The 26,773-nt window shown below is 32.3% G+C and overlaps 1 protein-coding gene across 1 annotated transcript; it reads right to left on the reverse strand.

Moving 5' to 3' along the window:
* Positions 1–568: 568 nt before the first annotated feature.
* LOC106622089 (trypsin 3A1) lies at positions 569–16,012 on the reverse strand. The gene is made up of 4 exons (XM_036356753.2): positions 15,670–16,012; positions 1,307–1,648; positions 940–1,238; positions 569–854 (listed from the first exon to the last, which is right to left on the reverse strand). Exons 1-4 carry the CDS (start codon positions 15,728–15,730, stop codon positions 693–695), a joined length of 864 nt encoding a protein of 287 aa, XP_036212646.1. The 5' UTR covers positions 15,731–16,012; the 3' UTR covers positions 569–692.
* Positions 16,013–26,773: the final 10,761 nt, after the last annotated feature.

Consider the following 26,773-nt stretch of genomic DNA (forward strand, 5'->3'; position numbering starts at 1 on the left):
CTCAAAGAAACATTAAATTTCTTGCCAAAATAATGTTTTACTTTCATATTTTTTTTTACCTTCTTGAAAATGTTTAGCCATTTGTTTAGTTGAAAGAAAACTATTTATGATCAAACATAGAAATCAAGGTTAGCGCATATCGATTTATAAAGAATATGGTATTTTTTTGTTTTTTATATTTTCATCAAACAGTAACTGCCTAAATAAAAGCGGCATCGTCAAATTACTGTCAAAAATCCTCATGCCCATAGATTTTGTATGGCGCATACATAAATAAACGCGGCGGCAACGCTGAAGGGTTGAAAAATTTTGACAGCACGTTAAGAAGTAAAGTTGGTTGCAGAAAACAAAAAAATTGTAATTTTTCTGAAAAATCTTTTCCTACCTTATTTTGGGGTGGCGCGTCGGCATTAACGTGCCGCTCAACGCTTTTATTTAGGTATCCAGGAAAACTGCACAAAAAATGAACGTAGATACATATCAAAAATACTGTTTGATTTAACTTTTTCTTTGTTTTTTTTACCTTCATTTCCTTAAACACTTTTAAAAATTAAAATAAAGCAAAATATTTATAAAATTCAGGTACTATACTTTATTACAAATTCAGATACTATAAATTAAGTTATAATCTAGAAATTACTATTAGATGCAAAATACTCATGGTAATATATGTATTAATATCACAGTACATTTTAGAGAGCGTTAGCGTTTCTTAAAACTGATTCAATCCAATCAACATACTTGCTGACTCGTGTATATATTCCCGGAAGTCCAGGTCTAGCGCATCCGATTCCCGTTGAAACAATTCCAACTAATATTTTATCTTTCATAATTAGTGGACCTCCAGAATCAGCCTAAATAGTTTGTTAGTTGTTATTTATTGTGTTAACTTATACAGACACATAAATGTACATACGTTCACAATTACATGATACTTACCCAACAAGAATCTGCTCCCCCGTTTTTGAATCCGGCACATAGTTGGGTGTCTGAGATTATACTGCTCGGATTCCCATTTATTTTATAAAATTTCTCGCAACTAGTATTATTCCAGATTTTCACGGTAACCTTTTTTAAAATGTCTGCCTTGTGACCTTCTTCTTGATTTTCATCTGTCCATCCCCAACCAGATACTATTGCTAATTGATTTTCGTATTCTATAAGAGGTTTTTCAACACCAACACATATTGGTTTGACACGTTCTGTAAATTTTAAAGGTTCATCCAACTGAAGTAGAGCTGAATTAGCAAAGAGGATTCATGATTTATATTTACGAGTAAATTGAAAACAAAAAATTTTAGCATACCAATATCATGTTTCACGTTGGTGCACTCATATTTTGGATAAGGTATAATACTTTTAAAGTTAACGCGAACAGGAGTCGATTTTTCGGCTGAATTACCATTAAGATACTGTGATATACTGTGGAGACCTATAACACCTTGGATTTGTGATGTTTGATAAATCTTGTTCAATCCATTGCAGACACAATGTCCAGCCGTCACAAGCCACCGATCATTTAAAATACTAGCGCCACAAAAATGTCCTCCACGTCGCATAAGGCTTACAATAAATGGTAATTCGCTTTTTTCTGCTTCCGACCCTCCTACAATTTTTGGACTTCGATGGGTACAAGGTAATGATGAAACTTTCCGGATAAAAAACAAAAAAAACTGTAATAATTTTCTGTTGTATTGATTTGAATTATTTAAGCAAAAATAGTTCTTTTGCAATGCTGTGTGCTTCCCTACTGGGCTGCTTGCATTAATATTCTCGCAGGATGTTGCGCAGATTATAATAGTTTTGTTCACCTAACGAGTGTTTGTAACATCTAGAACTCATAAGATAGGTATCAAAATGACCAGTTTAGGGATGTCTCACTCCATCCGTGAAAGCGATAACTAGTATAGAAATTTATAAATCTGCATTAAACGTACAAATACAAATTTCCTACATAATCCACAAAACGTAATACTTATGTTTTCAAGAGTAGTTGGAAGCGAGATATAAATTTTTCTATTCGATAATAAGAAAAACATAGAAAACCGTTAGACGGAGGAAATTCTCATTACAATTAAGAGCATATACTTGGAGAGCCTTTCTTTGAGGTGTCGATCAACAAATTTCTCAGAGTAAGAAGCGACAAAAAAACATTCGTTGGTTTGGACCCACACTATATGTTATATATATTCGCGTATATACAGGCATACAGGCACAGGTATAAACATTTTTGAAGATTTTGTCGGGAAAAATTGGTAAAATTCCCATAATTTTAGATTTCTTGATCCTCAAAATAAACTAAAACTGAGTTACTATTGTACCAAGAAATTTTTTAACTTTTAAAAGTGTTTTTTTGAATACTTTTTTTGATTTTCTAACGGTAAATTGACTATTAATTAGGGTCGTTTTCTCAATATATGGTTAAACGCTTAACTAGAACTTTATCGACAACAAGTTGAACAAGTACGGAAGTTCTAAGTTCGAGTGTAACCGCACATTTTGTACTCTCGCAACTTGCAAGGGAAATTACCTCGGGTGTTGTCAAAATTATATATTAAAGGAAGTATTGGTGCGATTCAACCCATTTTTGACAGAAAAACCTACTATTATCGAGAGTTTCATTTCTTTATTTTATTATATAAATTTCAATTATATATCTTACATATTGACCTATATTATAATAAAATAATATATAAAATTTAATGTCTCTGGCGTGTATAGTGCTTTTAGTAGTTTTAACAGTACTGTTATATGGTGAGTGGGCGGGCATGTCACCCGATTTCATCCATTTTCACACTGTCGATAGAAGTGCTAAAAATAGTTGTTTTCAGTGAGTTTTGTTATTATAGCTATAGCGGTTAAGGCGAGGTTAGGGGGCGAGACCACGTTTATACCCAATAACAGTATTGCAACATGCTGCAAGAATATAAAAATTGTTTTCTAAATACCTGGTTAGCAAATATGTGTCAGTTAAATTCTAATAAACTTTACCGAAATAAGAAGTATTGGTTAGTTTCTAACCAGAGCATGAAATGACAGATGTTAGCTGTAAAATTGATAAGAAAAATCAGCCCCATTAAAACCTGTGTCAGGTATAAATCTGTTTCTCCATATTCCGCTCTACCCACGCGTACGCCTCTAGTTAGCCTGTGGGTCTATCTCCTTGTTGTTGCCGCATCTCATTTCTCTGCCATTCATTGAGGCTTGTTTGTCTTTCATCCCCCCTCTCCTCCACCGTTAATCGCCTGCCCAGACTTTTGGACCTGTCATGTACTCGTTTGAATTCCATGACCACATCTCTGGTGGAATGATGCCCACTATGATTCCAACTGCTTCGTGGGAATGTTGGCCATTATACTCGTTAGTGCGGCCGTTACACGTGCTGCTTTCTCACAAACTTTGTCGATGTGCGTCTTGTAACTAAGTTTTGTGTCTAGTGTCTATCCTAGATACTTCAGCGACTGCTGCACCGTGATACCATGGCCATCGATATTTAGTTTGATGCCCTTAATTTTCTTATTGCATGTGATCAGCACTGATTCAGTTTTTTGTCCAGCAAGTTGAAGGTTTGTTGCTGTGAGGCATTCTTTGATCGTTGCTACCGCATGTTTACAGATTATTCGCCCTAGTACCTTGCCAATCGTATCCAGCATACAAAGCGGTCGGTATAAGCTGGGCTCTCCTGCTGGTTTATTTGTCTTCTGCAACAAGACCAGTCGTTACTTTTTCCACATTTTCGGGAAGAGACCTTTTTGTAAACACCGCGTAAGCAATTCAGTAAAAATGTTTACAATAATTAAACTATCTGTAAGTAAGCTAATCTCAACTTGGTGAAAACATTTTTGTCAGTTAAAGCTATCCACCCAGTTAAGCTACCAGCGGTTTAATATGATAATAATTAACTTAAAGAATACTCGATTGGATGAGTATGACATGTGTAAGGCAACCATATACTTAAAAAATGCCTACTATAGGACGGGTTCTGGTAGAACATGCTAACAATTCTTAGTGTAGATTAAACACTATATTTGAGATATTTAACTTCAAGAATACAGCCAATACCACAGTGCGAATAAACTTCTAACATACATACGTAAATATTTCAGAGGTCCAGTCCAAAGTCTCGAGGATACAAAGTTCAAAGTCCCCAGGTAACAATGGTATCATCCCATTGGCAAAACCAAAATCAAAAACCTTTCTGAGAAATGTCTTTTATTTGTATATTCTTGCAACATGTTGCTACAGATTGTAATAGTTTTGTTCAAGCTAAGATATCTTGATGAAACTTCGTACATATATTCCTTGGCACCCAAGGGGGGTTGGTATTGTAGATGGGCAGAATTGGTCCATTGCTACGCCACTAAACGTCATTAATCGAAAACTTATAAAAGGTCATAACTAAGCCGCAAATTAAGATATCCAAACTGTAATTCGGTACCGGGGAGAGGTGAGGAGCACATGTGAGCTGAAGATTTTTGAATCGACAGTATAAATATGGGTGAATTCGGATGGTAACCTAGCCTACTCCCCATATAATGGTTTTGTAAAAACATTGTTTAGCAGTGAACTTAAAAAGAGTTGGTCTAGATATTAGTCTTAATCTCATATCTCTTATATTATCAACTCCAATCTTCTGGTCGACGTTTTGCACATTAACTCAATACATAAAACTTATTGTAGTCTCTTTGGTTGAGTTTAAGTCATCAATCTGCTTCGTTATTGCCATACCCCGACGCTGATCAACAATTTTTGCAAATGTTGGTGATGAAAATCGTGAATTGTGCAATTGTTTCAAATACAAGACGAGAAATTATTCGTGAGCTACAATAGATTTTCCATCAGCATAACGCATTAGTTAAAAATTTCCCTCGATCGTATGCCATCTGAAAATCACAAAATCGTAATAAGCGCTGATAGAACACCTTTTGGAGAGCATGCAAGGCGATTCAATGCAACGACAATTGATGTGGTTGCAATTGTAATTCTTGGTGATCAGTTTTAATCCCCTGATATTGTACTTCATTGCAGATATGAGCAATTGCAACGCGTTTCGGAACTTCATCATAGTTACGATGCATTACAATACCTAATGATTGATCCACAAACAGGTAAATTTTCCAAACAGATGCAATTGGGAGAATATATACAGTACATCCAAACAACGCTGAGTGTTTTTATTTATTTGCGATTGTTATTAGTTAACGTCAATGGTCCAAAATCATTTCAAGAATTGAGAACAGTCAACGGTCATTTGTGTCAAACATATCGTGAAGCATGGAAAGTGTTCGAAAGGATACACAAGGCAATTGACTTCAGACACAATAACGAGCAATGGGGATATCCCTTGTAAAGAACGTAGATCACCTAATGATAATGGCAAAACGGCAACCATTAGACCAGGACGTTGAAGTTGATAATCGTTGGGTGGTCCCGCATTGTCCATTATTATCGAAAATACTTAATGCTCATATAAATGTGGAGTATGTGCAAGTATGTAAATAAAGGAAGCGATATGACTGTTTTCGGTGTTGCCGGTGATAATAAAAAAGATCAAATTACTCAGTATCAAATGGGGCGCTATATTAGTAGTAATGAAGCTGTCTGGAGGATTATGTCGTTTCCAATGTACGAATGACATTTTGTGGTTGTTAACTTGGCTGTACAACTTGAGAATGGCCAGCGAGTTTATTTTAATGACGCAAATGTATTGGGAAGAGCAGCACAACCACCAGCGACTACATTAACCGATTTTTTAAAATTATGCAAAACTGATACATTTGCGATAAATTTGTTATATTCTGAAGTGCCTCAGTAATACACATGGAATGTGTCATCGAGACAACTTCGAAGACGTAAACAAGGAACAGCAGTCGACAAGGCCTAAACACTTCACATTTGTGGTGTGAATTTGGAGGAATCAAGTTTTTCTTATGGCCAACTTGTTGCCTGTTCCAGAGTCGGTACCCGTAGCCGTTTGTTTATTCATGCTCAAAATAAAAAATAAAAATTTTTGTTTATCCAAATGTTTTAAAATAATTAGCACTTAATTAAATATTTTTTTGTTTGAAGAATTGCAATTGATATTCTAATTAAATTTTTTTGTTATTTCACTTTACACGTAGCGAAGCACGTACCGGACCGCTAGTGTATATATATATTTAGAGATCATTTTTATAAAAACAAAATAAGGAACAAAAACAAATCGCATTGTTATATTCATACGAGTATATGCGTTCATATATTTAGAGATCGTTGATAAAATTTTTTAAATGTTAATTTGAGAATTCTGTATTTTTTTTTTTTTGTTATTGTTCAATCTACGTAAAATAACGTACTATTCCATATTCCCTAATTTCTGAATAAAAATATGTTTGAAGTTTTCTTGTTTGTATATGAAAACTTCGAGAACTGGCGTAGGCTTTGGGGGATCATCTTCTTTCTTTTCCTCCTCAAATATCTTCACCAATAAACATACACATAGCCAATAAAGTCTACGTTCACCTGACACATTTTTTTAAGTGAAGTAAAAACACAATCTAAATATGTAATTCAGTTCAAATTTTCCAACAAAATATTGAATTTAATTTTTCTGTATCATTGTTAATACTTTTGTAACTAATTTTAAAGCTGAACTCAGACTTAATGGTGCCTATGTTTAGTTCTGTTTACCTAAAATCCCGTTATCACAAAAATTAAAATAGGAATATACATTTTGGGTTTTGCATTTCGAACTTAAAAATATAAAGAAAAAATACATGTAGAAAATTTGAACTGAATTACATATTTACATTGTGTTTTCACTTCACTTAAAAATAGTGTCGGGTGGACGCAGACTTTATTAACTATGTGTATGTTTTCACTGCTAACTGCTGCTTATCACAATCATCAAGCAAATAATGGAGGTATCCTGAATACAAGTAAGTTAAATAAAAAACTTTCTAGATGTTATACATATATAATTCAGGAAATATTTCCGTAGACTTTTTGTCGTTTCTTAACATGAAATCCATGGTAACCATCGTAGATACCAAATCTAGGTTAAGTAGCATGTTAAATATTGTAGCCTCTACTTTTTATAACAATTAGATACAAACTTGCATGTATTTATTCTTAAAATATAATGTAGATACTTTTACAAACACAAAAAAAATTTATTCTTTCTATTCATTTTAGATATTGGATGCTGGACTCCACCACCTTGCAGTTCTTAAATTATGAAAATTTAAATAATTTAAAACTTATAGATCTAAATTCATTAATTTCAAATATTATTGTTATATTAGTAGCTTACATATATATATGTACATAATGTGCAAATATTAATGCTTAGTAAATTAATGTAACTATTTTTGTAAATTATAAATCGTAACACATAACATGACATATAATAAAAAATAATTATAATATAGTATAAATTAAATATTTGCCACAAAATGATTGTAAGAAGAAAAATTTAGTTAGTAATGTATATTTGTATACATAAATCTTATCTAAGATAATTTATAAACAATTTTTAAAATGATTGTAAGAAGGAAAATCAATAACTAAACAAATATCAAATAGCAAGTGATGAGGTAACCAATACACCAGTTTTTTGTAACTTATAGGTAACTATATCAATACCAAACAAACTATTTTAACTAACAGATGGCTAATCAAGCAAATAGCCAATGCAAAGTGCCAGTTCACACACGGACTCTATTGTAACATAAACCGGTTTGTTCAGGGCGAGGGGACGACGAGGAAAGACGAAGGGACCGTCCCCTTGATGCTCGAGTGGCACGCTTTGTGTTTTTGTTCGTAACAGTTCGCTGCTATGCGATATGTTAGGAAATTTGAGTTTCGTTATCGATTTTTGAATGTAAAATGCAAATATGTATGCATAGAATAATAGAAATATTTATATTTTTGAATAAGGACAAAATTAAGATACTCAAAAATATTTAATAACATTTGGCGGTATTAAATGTAATAATGCAGACATAAATGAACTTTAATAAAAATGGTAACTTTACTATTTTATATTTATATAAAATATCAAGATGCTTTCATATATATTTCTTTTAACCGCAAAGGGTTTAGTTCGAATATCATTTTATTTAAAAAAAGAATTGTAATTTATTCATGAATGTTTTATAATAAATAAAAAAAATATGTAGTAAAAAACTATGGGTTTTTCATACTTCTCGAAAGATTGCGAAATTTCTGTCATAAATTTGGCCTTGAAAATATTAGTAGCGGATTTTCAAAACATTCTGGTGGATTAGGGAGTTCCCGACTTAAGTATTTCTTTGCAACTATTAAGCGGATATTATTAATTTTTTATACCACATTCATGGTAATTCCTTGCAACCACGATGTGAGTGGGACCACCATCCCAACACACAAATAAAAAATGCAATAATATATAGTAAAAATGCGTATTATCTAGCTATGAAATATTACTAATACTCTAATGCCGACTGAATATAAGAATTTCATTGTTATAAACAAGCCGAATGAATTTAAATTGAAACAGTGGTTATTGGATACACAGAGTCAATTAAATTAAAGTGTTAATTATTAGAAACTAAAAATGAAAAACTATTTAAAACACTCAAAAGGGAGTGACATTATACATTTATATATTTATATACTTATAGTAATAATATATATATACGATAGGCCTAGGCTTATCTTTTTCCCTACCGTATGAACAGGCAATTGTTTTTTGTCTCTATAGGGTTTAATATGTAGTTCAACTGTACATTTAATTGGGAAAATAATAAATAAAATAAAAACACACTCTAAGTGTCGCGTAGCCGGACCGCACAAGCATTTGCGAAAATTTTATGAAAAAAAAATTCGCCGATAATGAGCGACAAAAGAGTCCCCATATAAACGCAGTAAAAATACGCTGTTAACCAAAAAGTACCACATAGTTTTCCGAAATAGTTGGTAAATTCAAGCATAAAGGACATAAAATATATGTAACATTTTTTGATTTGCCATTGAATCTCAATAAATGTAAGATGATATGCTTTTCACGTAAATCTGTGCACCAAACTCTTATGTAATAAAACACCATATTCTAGAGCAAGTTTTTAACTATGTTGATTTGGGAGTTAATGTGGACCCTAAGCTTAGTTTTAGTCTTTATATTGACACCAAGGTCTTGAAAGCAAAAGCTGTCCTCAGTTTTGTTAAACGTTGGTCTAAAGAATTTAGAGATCCGTATATTACTAAAACACTTTATACAACTTTGGTTAGACCTATATTGGAATATGGCTCTGATACATGGAACCCTAGCTACCAAATCCATTGTGACAAGTTAAAGTCTGTTCAAAAACAATTTTGACTCTTCGCCTCAGCGCATTTCCGATGGGATTCTAGGGTAAGTCTACCTCCATACACTAGTCGTTTAACTTAAATTATTAATCTACCTACACTTTCTAGTCGTAGGGAAATGCTTGGAATAATATTCTTAGTGAAAATTTTGAATGGAACAGTTTGCAGTTCTTTTCTCCTGTCTAAAATTAAATTTAATATCACGGTTCGCTTTTCGAGGCAGTTTAGACCTTTACTGCTAAAATCCTGTAGATCAAATTTTGAACTAAACGAGCCATTCCGCCGTATATGTCATGATTTTAATTCTCATTCCAGCACATTTGACTTATCTGACTTACTTTTCAAAATTAAAAAGACTTTATTGTTTTCTCTTAATAAATGAAAATGTAAATGTAACTGTTGAAATTGTTTCTGTAGCTGAGCAGTTTTAGATCTCAACACTTAAAAAACTCTCTTACCTTTTCTGACTCGGCTAATTCCGCACGTATGCGGATTGCGCCCCTCGCGTCGGTTGGGCGGGGAGGGTAATCGTTGGGTTATTATTATTTCCGCTAAGGCAATTAGAGAGAGCGAGTAAGATAATCACACCGATGTGTAGAGAAAAAGGAGAAATAGTTTCTTTTTTCCCGAGGCTAGAAAAAAAGTAACCTATGGGATAAAAAATGCATTAATTAATAATAACCTATCGGTAGCAGGTTAGCTAACTTGTCGCCGCAACCCTGCGTTGCAATAGATTGCTCTCTCTCAGCTCACTCGTTTCTACGGAAAAAATCCAATTTTCGTGGAGATCCTACCGTACGGTCTGTTAAAACGGACGGTAGAAGCGGTAGTGACTGTTCATTTACATTTCGCATAAGATAGGTCGTATCAGCTGATTCGGTCCACGGTTTTGCGTCGGTGACTGTTTATGCCATTATAGGGACGAAATTGCATTGTTTTGCTTTTTTCTTTTAAAGATTTTCAGCTATTATGTGTTGTTAAGTCAAGTAGTTATTTGACATGTCGCAAACGTTTAAGTTTTCATTTACCTGACGTCGACTATCATTTTGACTACTGCGGTGGTTTTAAATACTTTATGGTTATACATAGGAAACAACTATCGCTAATATCAAGTATTTTACAGTTTCAATTATAGTTAGATCTCTAAATTGCCATACCTTGATGAAATGGTTGTCATTCATGATTATTTCTTAGTAAGTATCAAAAGCAAGCAAAAAAGTATGCAATTTTAAGCGAACAAAACTTAAGATTAACTTTTATTATAAATATATAAACCGTGAAAGGATTACAATCAAATTTGGTATCTTATTTACATTTTGACAGTCATATCTATACTCACTTATTTTTATTACTATATTTTACTTTACCCAGATACCATCACCAATATATAAGGGGTAAAGTCAACCGGATGTTTGAGAATCTTGATATGGCCCAAGGGCAAGTTTTTACATGATTCTATCCATTTTAGTCACAAAGACACACTAATACTAGAAAAACACGCTCACTAGATTTCATTGAGATAACTCACATATTCGCCATGCAGATAAAGTCAGCCGGAAGTTCGATAGGCACTGGAGTCCAATATTCGGTATCTGGGGCTTAACCATTTAGTCTTAAGACTCTAGATGGAATACCTTTAAGCCATTATTTGTGCAAAGTTTTACCGCGATATATTTTTTGGTGCTTTATTTGTATACTGGAAAGTGAAAGAATCAGATGGAATTTAAAATTGTTTTATATGGGATGTAGGCGTGGTTGTTGCCCAATTTCGCCCATTTTAACATAGTTATCGCTTTCACGGACAGACAGTCACTCGGAATTCATGTTGCAAGAGTATAATAATCTATGATGAAATAATTGTGTGTCATAAATTTATTGCAAAATGTAATTTTTCAAAACGGGTCATATGTTTGACGATATAGCATACATACCATCAGTAATATAGTACCAAACAAGCTACCGACAAAAATAATTTGCACGTTAGAAAAACAAGACAATTAAAAAGTAAACAAACCATCAAACTATTATTTGCTATGCCTAAATGGTATAGAATAGGTAAGATGCCAAATTTTTTATACAAAAATTTCGAAATTGATGTAAAACCACTTGGATATTCAAACTATTAATAGTTATTTCAGTAATTAGAATATTATATAAATCACGCATACATACTTTCTCATTTCGGATGGATATGCGAAAAAAAAATCATTGGCGAGTAATAATTACAAAATAAAATTTTGCATAAGTAGCTAATCAAATTATATTGTAATTATTACTAATTTCCCAAACATATTTTAAACTACACGAGAACATACTGACTGACATTTTATTCAACTAAACTGACTCTAGATATTATATCCATTTACAAAGGATATTCAGTAAACAAATGATGATTACCCAAACTCTTGAAGGAAATGTGGTAAGAATTACTTATTGTACCCTGAACAGGGTATATTTTGCAGGTCACGAAGTTTGAAGGTTTCCTATTAAGTAGTCTTAATTCGCCCCTGTCTTAATGCCCCTATGAAGAGCGAGTTTTAATCCATATGTTTCAATATCCGGAACATATTTTTTTACATTTCTAATTAAATTTTTCAATTCAATATATGAGAACCATGTTATAAAAACAGTTTTGTAGGAATGTTTGGTGAAAAATTATTTTAAAGGTTATTGGGTTTGTGCAAAATATGTCTGCTATAAGGTACAGAGTTTTGCACCATAATATGCACATTTTAATTTTATTTATTTTTGTATTAAAATTTAAAGCACAAATTCTAATTAGATTTAAAGAAGCTAAATTTAAGGAAGTTAAGTTTTATCGCAAAATGTATAATATAAAGGCATATATTGATGTAAATAATGAAAAAATATCTTAAGATATATTTCGATCTTACTTTTATTTAATCGTGTGAAGTATCAGCGAAAATTACGAAAAATTTTGTTTAGCACTAACGTAAGATATTAATGTAATTATACTTGTATAGTATTTATACTTCCGTAATGCCTATGACAGATGAAGTGATAGCAATAGCTACTACAAACGAATACTAGATATGTGTCACTAAATACTATACTACACTAATACAATGTAGTATTTTGCTGGTAACAATAAAATATTTCATCATGGTATTTTATAAAACACAGCTAAAAAGAGATAAAGAACTTAGAAAAAAGTTTTTACACATAAGCTCTTCAAAATAGTCTGTCAAAGTTACTTTTAAAATTAATTAATAAAACGGAAAATAAAATATTTTTTTGAAATGCATGTATTGAATTATTTTATGGCGGACTTTTAGGCACACTTTAACCAATTCTATTTCTTGTAAGGAAAATACATCCGTTTTTCATTATTTGAAATAATATTGCATTACATTTTCATCTATTAAATTTGAGACAGCTACTAGTATTAAAGTTTACAGCAGTTCAATGTGTGGCATCACTGTAGTAAACATATACCAATATTTGTATCATGGTAATGTTACCACATGCCTGTCACAGGCATGACAGAAAAAGATACAATAAATATTAGAAATCAAAATTTACTTATGAATATTGAAATTTATATCTAGTGTTTTGACTGAACTATACCTAAGTTGTAAATTTGTTAGAGTGAAATCGTAAACTGATATGTTTAGGATTTTTTATGAAATCAAATTCGCCTTTGTTTTGAAAATTTTCTACATTATATTAAGAAACAGCTGTTAAAGTACATTTTCTTTGATTTTGTTTGTTTTGAATTGTGAAAATAAAAATTCTATTGATTTAAAATTGTTTAAAAAACAACTGATATTTTCTGGCTAGTTTCTGCTGGTTTTCCGTTTCTTTACTTTTTCGTTATTTCGCTCTTTGTGAAAGTAACTGTCAATTTTCTTCTCCCTACTAGCTAGCAGCTACTAGCAGTTAAGATACAGACCTATTTCTTAAGAATACAATAAATTTGATAAAAATAATTAATTTACTATGTTTACACTCCCTTACTTAAAATTCTTTAATACGGTGTAATTTAGTAACTAATTAAGTTGAGATTATTGCAGACTATATAGAATATCAAATTTTGAGAATTAAATTTTTTCCTACGTATCTACTACGGTGGGAAAAAACTCCCTTCCGATAAATATCTTTCAAAAGAATATATTGTGGAAAAATGGCGATTAAGCTACTAAATTAGCGTGTTGTACTGCACACAAGTCACTTAACCGGTAACATTACCACACTCCTTTAATATAATTGTAAAATGAGTAAATCGGAAAAGGAATTCGTCTACATCTAACGTAATTTTGATACCTAAGTTCGGGTGTAACCGAACATTTTATACTCTTGCAACTTACAATGTGCAAAGCAGTAAAAATACTTTCAGGTGTTGCCAAAACTTCAAATTAAATATATTGCGAAGAATTCAACATTCATTATTTGGCGAAATCGAGAATGAATTACAATCAAATTCGATATTTTATTAAGTTATATTATAGTTCATAGACTCAATTAGTCTTAAAACTATTATTATATTATGATTAAGTATATCTCATAACTCTCATATAAACTTATCCGGAGAGGCTAAATTTAATATTTGATGTTCAAAACGTCAACCAGAAGACCAAGGTCTAGACCAACTCCATTCATGTTCATCGCTAAACCATTTACATAATAATGTTTGTTAGAATAACGCAAATAATTATTTGTAGTATAATATAATTTCACATATTTTCGAATTTAAACTAAAGTATATCCAATATTATACGTTCAGCTAATTTTCCTAAGATATCTTACATATTGATCGATATATAGGGTATAAGGTCAACCGGAAGTTTAAAAAATTTTTATTAGGCATATGGAAGATAGGTGTAGTATTGACCCAATTTTATCTATTTTTGGCGTTACTACATATTATTATATGTAGAACCGAGTTTCTATTGCGTTGAGATATATTATAGAAATTCGGAGAGAATCCTTTTCTGATAATAGTATGCCTGTGTATCAAAATTGGATTGAATCGAATCAATAATTACCTTAGTCCCAATAAACATAATTTAAAAATCTTCGAAATTGGGTGAAAACCTGCCCCCATATAACTAATAACATAAAATCAGGATTTTTAAACATCCGGTTGAACCTACTCCTTATATATTGTTGATGACATGTGAGGTACCTTAATGAAACTCAGAGAGCATATGTTTCTGCTAATAATTTGTATGTGGTATGTGAGGTAAGTAAGTTTAATTCACAAGCTATGTACAGGTAAGTGTGTTATGATGGGTAAGAAAATCGATTTTTTTGGTTGATCTCAAAAAAAGTATGAGGTCTTAATAATAAGAGGAAAGTTTTTCGTTTTTCGGTTTCCTATTATTTCCTTATTATTAAAAATAAAAATTCCTATCTCAGTATCTACTTTTTGAAAAATCAAATATCTCGACTCTATTTAAAAGAAATTGAATTCTCTTCAAAAATGGTTCTCTACATTTTTTCGTAAAGCTCACCCTTAAAGGTATCATAACATTTTTTCTAACTAGATCCAAAATTCACGAAGAAACAGAAATATGCCAATTAAACTTGAACTACAATAACCAAAACAATTTAATATAGTTTATAGGGGTTTCAGTAATTTGTATGAACCAATATATACCGTACCAGAAAAATTACTTTATATATTTAGGATCTTTCGCAAACTTAGATGAGAGTTGACACACCTTAAAAGGACTTTCTGTGCTAAGTTTTATTTCAATATCATTATTTATGATTTTTTATTTCCCTGTAAAATGAAGGAATCTGGTGAAATTTAAAATGGCGTCGTATTGGAAATAGTTTTATACCACATTTAATTAAATTAGTTGCAGGGGCATGAGAATTTTTCGAAAAAGTTGGCGGTCTCACACCCATTGTACTTTTCTTATACTAATTCACATGCAAACCTGATGTATTATTCTTATGGTTATATTAAAGGTTTTTGTTTTATTTATTTAATGTTTTTTTCTATTGACGGAATTTTGTACAATAGCCTGATTTCGCCCATTGGCCAGGATTCCAAGGAAAACGGGTATCAATTTTTCTCAATACATGTATCAATTCTTACTCAGAGTATAAAAACACTTATAAAAGAACAATACAATGATAAATTGTGTACTTTCTTGAGTAAAAACTCTTTGGTGACCACATTAAATTCATAATGTTTTATCCTGACAATCGTTTCTAACTCGGTAACTCAGTAAAAACGTTAAAAAATTGTTTCCATTGAAAAAATGGTTTAAGTTTATGGTTATGTTTAAAAGCATACGTGACTTTTTTGCACACACGTTTTTTTATTTTTAGTTTTTTTTTTTCAATTACACTTTTACAAAAAAAACTTACAGCTAATTTGGCCACCCACACCATTTATTATTATTAACACAGTTAAATATATTTTCAACATCGCTCTACTTTTCTAATGTTGGTTAGAAGTCCAAGAACCTGTTGCCGAACTGTCTCAACATTGTATGGTCTACACGATTATATAACACCGGCATATTTGCACTTCCCTGTTGATTTCGCTCTTTACTCTATGTTATGAGCGGAGAGCTTCGTGTTTACTTGCTTGCTCACTGCAAATATCAAAGTTTAAGCTGACACAACCACCACCAACGCTGCATACAAGTTGAAATCTGATAACAGGCAAGCGAGCTTGCCTTGAGCTTGTACTCAAAGTTCAGGAGCGCGAAAACATAATTAACGGTATTCCTCACGGAAGGGCAATTTTTACAAGCTAAATCAACTGACATGCATAAAGGCACACATTTGGGAGAAAAAATAGCCCTACTGTAGCTTCATCGTCGCCATACAGATATTGTAACCATGTTTTGAGTAGAGTAATTTATTTTCTTTTCAAACCACTTCTCTTTATACATATGGGCATTATGCATACAAATTTTATTAAGACAGATTTGAATATTTTCTTTATTTATCTTCTTATATTATATGTAGAAATTATCGAAAGGTTTTCCCATTGTTCCATTAAATTAAGCTTTAATGCAATGTTTTTATACTCTCGCAACTTCTTGCTACAGAGTATAATAGTTTTGTTCACCTAACGGTGGTTTGTATCACCTAAAACTAATCGAGTTAGATATAGGGTTATATATAATATATATATATTATCAGGATGAAGAGACGAGTTGAAATCTGCGTGAATGTCTGTCCGTCCGTCCGTGGAAGCTTTAACTTGAGTAAAAATTGAGATATCTTCATGAAACTTGGTACACATATTTCTTGGTACCGTAAGGCGGTTGGTATTGCAGATGGGCGTGGGGTGAAAATGGGTGAAATCAGATGACAAGCCCGCCCACTCCCCATATAACGGTACTGTTAAAAAATACTAAAAGCGCGATAAACCAAGCACTAAACACGCCAGAGACATTAAATTTTATCTCTGGGATGGTATGAGATGACTTTATAGGAACCGCGTTCAAAATTAGTCAGTGGGCGTGGCACCAGTTTTAGGTGAAAACCCATATCTTGGGATCTGCTTAAATGATTTCAACCAAATTCGGTGCATAACGTTTTTTTTATATTTCTATGTTATAGTGCGAAAATGGACTATAACCACGCCTATTTCCCATATAACACCATTTTCAATTAAATCTGATTCTTTCACTTTCCACTGTGCATATCAAGCAACAATGATTATACCGGGGTAAAACTTTGCGTGAATAATACGTTTAATGTATGCCACCTTGTGACCAAATATTGTCTAAATCGAACCAAAACTGTTTAAGCCCCTAAGTACTAAATATGTGGACCCCAGTGCCTATAGTTGACCTTCTACCGAAAATATCAGCCAATCCACAAAGAAATCTCAAACGAATATACCATTTGACTTTGCGAGATTATAAAATGTTCAGTTACATCCGAACTTAACGCTTCCTTACTTGTTTACTTTACTTTTGTCAGCTGTTACATATTATTTATGGTCAGAAACCAATCAGCATTCTATTTTTATACCATTAACATTAAGTTTGCCACGATGTGTGTAACACCCAGAAGCAAAAGTCGGAGACCTTATAAAATATATATCATATGTATCTAAATGATCAATGTGACGAGCTGAGACGATTTAGCCATGTCCGTCTGTCTGTATGTACTCGAATTAGTCCTTCAGTTTTTGAGATATCGATCTGAAATTTTGCATACTTTATCGGACCACTAGATATAGCATGTAGCTACCATACAAACTGAACGATAATAAAGTGCTTGCGTGGAAAATTCATATCTCCACGAAATTTGCCATGAATTATTACCTAAAGCAGTAATACAATCTGCGAAGAAGTTGTTATGATCGGATAACTATTGCAAACGACAGAAGTGCGCTTAGCGGACACTTTGAAAATACTTATTTATCCAATTGTAGATCCATTTTGCGCGTCAAGGGCAGAGTTTGGAAAAAATTATTTTTTTCTTTATCAAAATATAAAATATAATTAATGAAATAAAAGAAATTTTGTGCAAATATCACGTGTACCTTTTTTGCAGTCCATAGTTTTTCCTAAAGTTGAACTTATAGTTGTGGTTTCGTTACACCAGTGTTAAGCAAAATTATATTTAAAGTGTAATCAAGCAATAAAGATGGAGTAAAGATTACGCCAAGTATTTGCGGTTACTTTTTTCCTGTTTAAGCTGTGACATATGTAGGTATGTTACAAAAACAGATTGCACTATCCAAATTGAATGAAAGGAGAAGGTATAGAAAAACTGCAATTCAGCAATTCACATAATTTTAAAAAAGAAACCTGACCAATCTTCAATAAAATATCACGGAATAAAAGAATATGGAAATAATTATGTGGGAACTTATTAGAATAACAAAAATCGTTAAAAGTAGTACAAGTATACAATCCATATGGAGTAAAGTCAGCCGGATTTTCGAACATTCTGATTTTAATTATATGGGGGCTAGGTCAAGATTTCGCCAAATATTATCCATTTTAGATACAAAATTACATTGTTATGAGTAAAAATCGGTGTCATTTTTATTGAGATAACTCACATATTGGCCGAAATATGCGGTATAAAGTGACCCGGAAGTTCAAAAATATTTATATTAGGTATATGGGGGCTAAGGGAAGTATTGACTCTATTCAATCCATTTTTGACATACAGTCATACTATTATCAGAAAAGGATCCCCTCTAAATTTTAATTATATATCTCACACATTGACCGATATTTTCGGCAAAAAGTCAAAGTCAAAATTACTGGGGTCCACATATTCGGTACCTAGGGGCTTGACCAGCTTTGGTTCGATTTGTACAATTTTCGTCCATTAGGTGGCATACTTTAAAGAATCAGATGGAAAATAATTAATTAAAATTGTGTTATATAGGAAGTAGGTATAGTTGTGGTCCGAATTTGCCCATTTTCGTACTGTATCATGGAAATGTCATATAACGAGTTTAAATAAAATCGGTTGACATATGCGGTTTAACCTAAAATCTCAGAGGTAAAATTTTATTTTTCTTGCATATTTAGTCATTGATTTGTCGCGCTTTAAGTAGTTTTTAACAGTATCCGTATATGGAAAGTGCGCGAGGCTATAATAAGATTTTATCCATTTTTACAGTGTCGGTAGGGATGCTTAAGAGATTTATCCTGAGTGAATTTGGTTAGTTTAGCTTCAATGGTTTGGGTGATATGTACATTATACTTTTAGAGAGCGTTGCCATGCCCATTTTTTCAAAATTTGTATCCCAAATGTGCCCCTTGCTACTGCGATCCCGTGTGTCAAATTACAGTTCTATATCTTTATTTTGTGCTTAGTTATGACGCTAAATAGGTTTTCGTTTAATGGTATTTTGTGGGCGTGGCAGTGGTCTGATTACTCCCATCTACATGATGAACATTTTTATGGTGCCGAGAAACATATTTATATATATAACCAAGTTTCATCAAGATACCTCAATTTTTACAACTTGCACAGATGGACGAACAGACAGACAGTCTGCCGGCTTTCAACTCGTCTCTTCATCCTCATCATTTAAGTGCATATAACCCTATATCTATCTCGATTAGTTTTAGGTGATACAAATAGCCGTTAGGTGAATAAGCCTATTATACTCTGTAGCAACATGCTGTAAGAGTATACAAATAATTTTATCTAATGAACGAATAAGAATTAAGAATATACATACTTATATAAAATATAAATAACTATTGACAGAAACATCGTAATCACAATTCGATTTAATATATCACTCTATTTGCAATATGTTGACGAAAATTTAAAATATTTATTTTTACATATATTACAAATATATCTCCGATATTATTTCATAACCGTTTCTCTATAATTGCATAGTAATACATTAAAACTATCATTAATATACATATATTGTATATATCTTTAAAGTCGACAAAAAGGAAAACTCATTTTCTAAATCTCTAAATACTTAGTTAAAATATGAAATTAGCCCAACTCATTTTGAAAAAAAAAAACGAAATAAATTTATTGTCTGCAAAATTTAAATGCATTCCCTTCATTTATGTACTAATTTAAATTTCTAGCACACAACTGTAGATGCCTAACGCCTTAAGCTTTTAAAAAGCGGAACAAATTTACGAGTGCAAGCATTGGCATTCTGATTATTCTTTTTCTACAGAACAATTCCATGAGCGTTGAAAAATGTGCGGGTGTTCCTTGCCCTTAGATATGCCGATATGACGCGCTGTTATGCGTCATTGAAAAGTGCGACACAATGCAAAAAGTGTCACCATAGCCATTAATATGATAAGCATGGTAAATGATCTAAATAAATGTGTATATATGCATATATTACACCCGTGTATGTACTGTGTACATACCTTAGTCCATATGTATGCTTAATAGAGTACTTTCAATTATAAGAGTATTTTTATAGATTTGTATACAAATGTAAGTATTTTCGTGATCGCTGGAAACGACCTGTACAAAACGGACGACCTTCACATTGAAGCTCAATTGGGCGCGTTGAACGCTAAGTTGTTGTTTATGTCACTATGTGTCAACGCACTCCAATTACTATTTTGCCACCTACAAAGCTACAAACATATAATATATATGCATGTGTTTATGAATATTCACGATTGGAATATAGCATATGTGTGAACGTAGAGATGGTGTTTTGCCGAATTGTATGGTAGACAATGTGTGGAATGTATGTAGTATGAATCGATGTACCGGTTATTCGCATTTTTGTACTTCCAAATAATAACCGAATGGTTAGTCAGCACGTCAAAGGTGTCAAACTAGGAATTGCATTGTTGCATAGTGAGTTCATAGTAAAATACTCGTAGAAATTGTTGTTTGACAATGAACTTTTTGCGAGCAAGCACAAAGTTATGCGTTTAACACAACCAACAGTTTAATAATTCGTAAAGATTTTTGTATTTGCACACAAGTAGACATTTATCCCTTTTGTGTATGGGTATGCATAAATTATTGATACATATGCATGTATTTTTATTTTCTACCATTTTCCTGTCTTTCAAATTACGTTCATGGCTAATAATTTCGTTTATAATTGTTCTTTGAAAATTCTTTTTTTTATATTCGGTCTAGTACCTTAGTGTTTAAGTACGGATATATGTAGTAACAGAGAGCGATAGACTATGGACATCGGCAGCTGTCTTTCTAATGATGAGATCATTAGCTGAGCAAGAGAAAAAAAAAGTCGCAGAAGATGACTATGACTGAAATTGTTGACTAATTTATTGAAAACGATTCAAATTTTGATTCAGGAGTTCAAAAGCGGGTCAGAGTGTTATAGACCCCGTTTATCAACAACTTCTAACAGAACGCAAAAGGAAAATGCAAAATAAATATTATATGCCTTCTTGACAAAAAGGATAAAAACTGGAGACACAAAATAGATTGAATGATCTGACTGAATTAATATTATATTTATTTGTATACTCTTGCAACATGTTTCTTCAGAGTATAACAGTTTTATTCACCTAACAGTTATTTGTAACACCTCAAACTAATCGAGTTAGATATAGGGTTTTATATATATAAATGATCAGGATGCTGTAACTTGAGTAAAAATTGAGATATCTTTATGAAACTTCGTACACAAATTTCTTGGTACCGTAAGACGGTTGGTATTGCAAATGGACGTAATCGGACCACTGCAACGCCCACAAAACACAGTTAATCGAAAACAAATAAATTGCCATAACTAGGCTCCACAATAAGATACAAGACTGTTATTAGGTACAACGAATCTCATTTTGGGCATCTTTAGCTTAAAATTTTTAACCAGTGGGCGTGACCCCGCCCTCTATTAGATTTAATGTGCATATTTCCTAAATCACTGAAGCTATAATAACCAAATTCACTGAAGACAAATCTTTTTAACAGCCCTGCCAGTTTTGTTTAAAACTACTAAAAGTGCGATAACTAATTTAATAAACAAGTCAGAGAGTTAGAATTTACATAAAGGATGGTACATATAAGCTTTACAAGAGCCAATACACCGTTTAGTGAAAATCCATATCCCGGTATCTGCTGGACCGATTTCAAATTAGGTACATAACATTATCCACACATTCCTATGTCAAAGTTCGAAAATGGGCAAAGTCGAACTACAACCACGCCTACTTCTCATATCACACAATTTCAAATTCCCTCAGATTCTTTCACTTTCCAGTATGCAAATCAAATACAAATGAATGTATCAGGATAAAACTATAAACGAGTAATGCCTACATAGTTAGGCCCTTATGCTTCCGGTCAAGAAACATAACGAGCTCCTCTCCAAGCAGTTTCTGCTGGAGTGTTTTCGTAGAAATCACCCCTGCAGTCGTCTGCTTGAAGCGGAACCGCCTACTAGGAACATCAAAAGGTCTTCTTGATTACGTTGACGACATCAGACCGGACTTCGGACGCAACGAACTACCGACAAGCACTGACCGCCATTCACAGAAGAGCCATTAACATCTTCATTATCAGGTTAAACTCCTACTTATCCAGAATAGGCATTCCAAACGTATGTCCTGCGCACAATGAGGCTCCGCATGATACTAACCACCTCTTTGCATGCCCAAGAAACCCAACTCATCTAACACCCTTTTCCCTATGGTCCGACCCCGTCGAAACAGCCTGTTTCTTGGGCCTCCCGTTAGATGACCTCGACCACAACCAGGTTATCACTTATCATCCAAGCGGGGACTAGATAACCGTTACAACAACAACAACAACAGGTAAAATCTCATATCTTTGAACCTACTCTGCCAATTTCAAAAAAATTGTATACATACGATTTAATTCACTTTCCAGTACACACATAGCGCACTAATGAATATATTCGGATAAAACATTGCACAAATACTGCCTTCGGGTCTAAATCGGACTATAAGTGTTCAACCCCCCACTTACCGAATTTGTAGATTCCAGTGCCTGGTTTTTAGCCGCAAATATCGGTCAATATATGACAGATATATTTCTGAAATTCGGAGAAAATGTTTCTTTGATAATAATGTACCCATATGTCAAAAATGAGTTGAAATGGGTCAATACCTCTCTTAGCCCTCATATACCTAATATAAAGATTTTCGAACTTACAGTTGACTTAATACCACATATATTGGCCAATGTGGGAGTTATTTTGAATGGCAGTGTATCTTTGTACCTAACATGGATAAAATTGGGCGAAAACATGCCTTAGCGCCCATATAACTGATATTCAAGATTTTGAAACGTCGGGTTGACTTTACTTTTTATATATAATATGTTAATATTGCTTGAACATAAGTTCGTAAGTATACAAAAATTAATGCAGTCAGCCCTTCCATTTCTCTGCCCTATTAAAATCCTATATAATGATTTCGGACTTTACACCTGACTTTAAACCGTTTAGGTTGGTCAAAATGTGTGATATTTAAATGAAATTGAGTCGATAGGTTTTCTTAAAAATTTTAAAATTATATTAATATGCCTATATAATGAACTCCGATTCTTTGGTTGCCTTTTTCAGATCAACTCAATAATTAAAATATTTGCCTCTTCGGTTGAGTTTATATCACATATAGTAATAAAACTAAGGAGTCTATGTATGACCTTCAAAATAAGTTAATATGATACCAAATTTTATTGTAATCGATTCACGATTTCGTTGAACAATGAAATTAAACCCTTTCTCTACATTTTTAATATTGCCAACACTTGAAGGTATTTCCCGGGCTTTGAACCTTACAAGTTGCAAGAGTGTAAAATATTCGGTCACACTCGAACTCAGCCCTTCCTTACTTGTTATTATTGTAAAAGATGTTACTTTTAATTCAACATTCTTTATTACGTTGAATTGACAACCAATTATTGGGCAGCCTAAATTATTGTTCATTTAAATCTTTAGTTTGGTTTCTCTAGTTCAGCCTTGAAAGCCGTGAGTTTCGAAGAAGCCGTAAAATACCTAGAATTACGTCTCTTAGCCAATCCATTAGTCTGTTGTCCAAGTTAGAAATACTTTTGGTGTTCTATAACAAAAAATTATTATATTGAAAAAAATGTAGGGCAAAGAATTTGCCAAAAATAAATAAAATGTTTAGTTCATTTTAGCTGTTAATCCTATTACAGGATGTCTATGAAGTAGTAAAAAGTGATCATAATCAGTACTAAGGTGTTTAAAGAAAACTGTACACTCACTCTTATGAATTCTTTGACACACGGCACCTAAGAAAATGATTATCATGTGAAGGGTGAAATGGTTGACTTTGATCTTCCTGGGAAATTTTATGGGATGATGAAGTGACGACAAAGATACCAGAAAACAGAAAATTGTTTAAAGAAACCCGTCAGATGATTTTATTAAATTTAATTTGCTAAAAACATAATCCAAAAATAAGTGATCCATATTTATTATATAATTTACGTATATTAGATAAAGTAAAAAAACTTATACAATATTATTATCAAATTGGACTCTTCAAAGATATTGAAATTATAGAAATATCCATTAATAAATAATATCTTTAAATAACATAACATAACATCTGCGCTCTTGACAAAATAATTTTTTTGACTATAACAGATTCCTCTTTGAGTGCATTTTAATTTATCTTTCATATAAATATTAAATATCTCAAATTAATTTCTAAGACAAAGGTTATTTAAATAAAATTTGCATAATTAATTATTAGGAAATTGTAAGAAAATATGATAATGATAATATTAAATCGACAAAGTTGATTTTTCAATTTTGCACAGATGTATTATTTCATACACTCCGCTTCGTTTTTACATTTTTTATGTGATACAAACAGTCTTTATAGCCCGAAAGCGTTTAAAGAAGTTCATTATAAAATTCAGCAATGCGCACTAACCCGTAACTACGTTTTCAAGTGCAGTCGTGATCTTAGACTTTTCTCTAGTTATCAAATTAATCACTAATGTATACAAAATAATTCGTAGAATAGCATAACGTTTACCGTAAAATTATTTAGAATATGCTATCTTTGAATAATACTTGTACAAGTATTTTGGCAAATTGAAACTTTTTGGTATATTATTTTGCCTGTATTGCTTATTGAAGATATGGATGTTTTGTTTGGTTTTAATTATTGCTCGAAAGCCTGCTCAAATAAAGGGCTTTCTGAGCAACAATCAAAATTATACAAACACCTAAAGGTTTAAACACGTTATCTACAAAACTTACTTTTATATGAATTTAGAATGGGTTACTTCCGTAATCATTAAACAAAAAATTCTTACAACGATATTTGCGTCGAAATCTGATACATTAGATAACGTCTTAACGGTATGAGAACCTAAAACAAACTGCATCCGGTGTTTTCACTGACTTCCGATTTCCGCTGTGATCCTCAGCAGCTGAAAAATCACCACTGGATTGCTGCGTCGGCGCTGTGACCTCCGATTTGAATTTTGAATTCGGCACACGAAGATTTTTTACATTACCACACACATCTTCGAGCCGATGGAATGTCCTTAACTACCCAGAATTGCAACAAAACAAATATAGTCAAACTCACAATAAAATGCAGAAGTAAGAGCTTTCGTCCATACGAACATATTACACGATTTGTGCACTCATAGAGTGTGTACATAAATGTATACATCCATACATACATATGTGAGATAGTGGATAGTGAGTTTCCGACTGATTTTTTCTTTGAGTGTTCGTGAGAATTTTGGTGGGCTGACTTTAATGAGTGAAAGGATATAATGCTTATCTGCTATAATCCTTCTTTTGATTTGTTGTAGGCATTCCACCCCTTTTCTTTTTAATGTGTTGTTGTTTTTAAATATTGCATTTACTAGGACCGTCAAATGAAATATTGGAATAACTTGTAGGAATAATACAATCGGATATAGATAATGCTATTTACATAAATGTTGGCCAATAAGAATAAGCTTGGGTAGTGTTCACGCCTATGTGTAATAACGCCTAGAAATACTCGTATAACTCAAGCTCTCAGTTATTCCCAGAAGTGAAGTAAAGGTAAAATATAACTCGAACGTAAAAGATTCTGGTTGAAGCGGCATATTGATAACCAAACAATTATTAGGTGTGTTGTCCTTTTAAGGCGTAATGTGATTTAAAAAAAGCCTTAAGAGAATTTGTCAAATTTAATTATAATTATTTCCAGATACATATCGTCACCTTAAATACAAGATAACGTAACATTACTTCTCATAAGTTTACAGGAGAAAGAAAAAACGAAAGGAAAAATAGAAATTACTCATATTGAGTGGAAATTTGAGTTATGGTTATAACTTGGTTATATCTAATAGCAAAAGCTTAAACTTTTGTACATATATTTATGAAATAGAATGTAGTGAATCGTAATCAACGAAAAAAATAAAACTTGAAACGCATTTCTCTCGAATTATAATTTTATTTCAAAAAGTTAGTCGTGCTTTCTCAAGAACTATTCAACCGATTTACGAGAAGTTTGGGATGAGTCTTTTACGTCTATCATACAACTATTTATAACAAATTAAAGTTTATTAACAATTTTGACAAGTATGAAAATGATTTTCTTTATTTCTTCGGACATCCACATCTTAGCGATATTTAACAGCATTTATCCAGATATATAGTAGTTTTTATTTTTTTGTTTCAGATCATTTTGAGGGTTCAATCGTGACACACATCACGCTAATTTAATTTATATCTCGTTTTTTGTTTTTTATTTCTTGCCACTAATTGTTGGGAGACTTGTTAATTACCTTCGAAAATCCTCAATTTGAGCTGCTGCAACATTACCTTTATATCACAAAATAGACTGAGTTGATTATAAATAAAAACTTGGCTGTCTGATTGTTGTTGATTTTCGTTAGTCGGCACAAGTGCAATTCTACTAACCATATCCAACATATTTTGTGCACCGCGACCGCCATCACTGTCAGCTACCATTAAACAAAACCATTATCCAACTCAACGATGCTGTGACTTTTAACATATTGAATTATAAATGAGGTCAATTGTTAC

This window comes from Bactrocera oleae, chromosome 6 (genome assembly GCF_042242935.1).
Source record: "Bactrocera oleae isolate idBacOlea1 chromosome 6, idBacOlea1, whole genome shotgun sequence".
Lineage (NCBI taxonomy): Eukaryota > Metazoa > Arthropoda > Insecta > Diptera > Tephritidae > Bactrocera > Bactrocera oleae.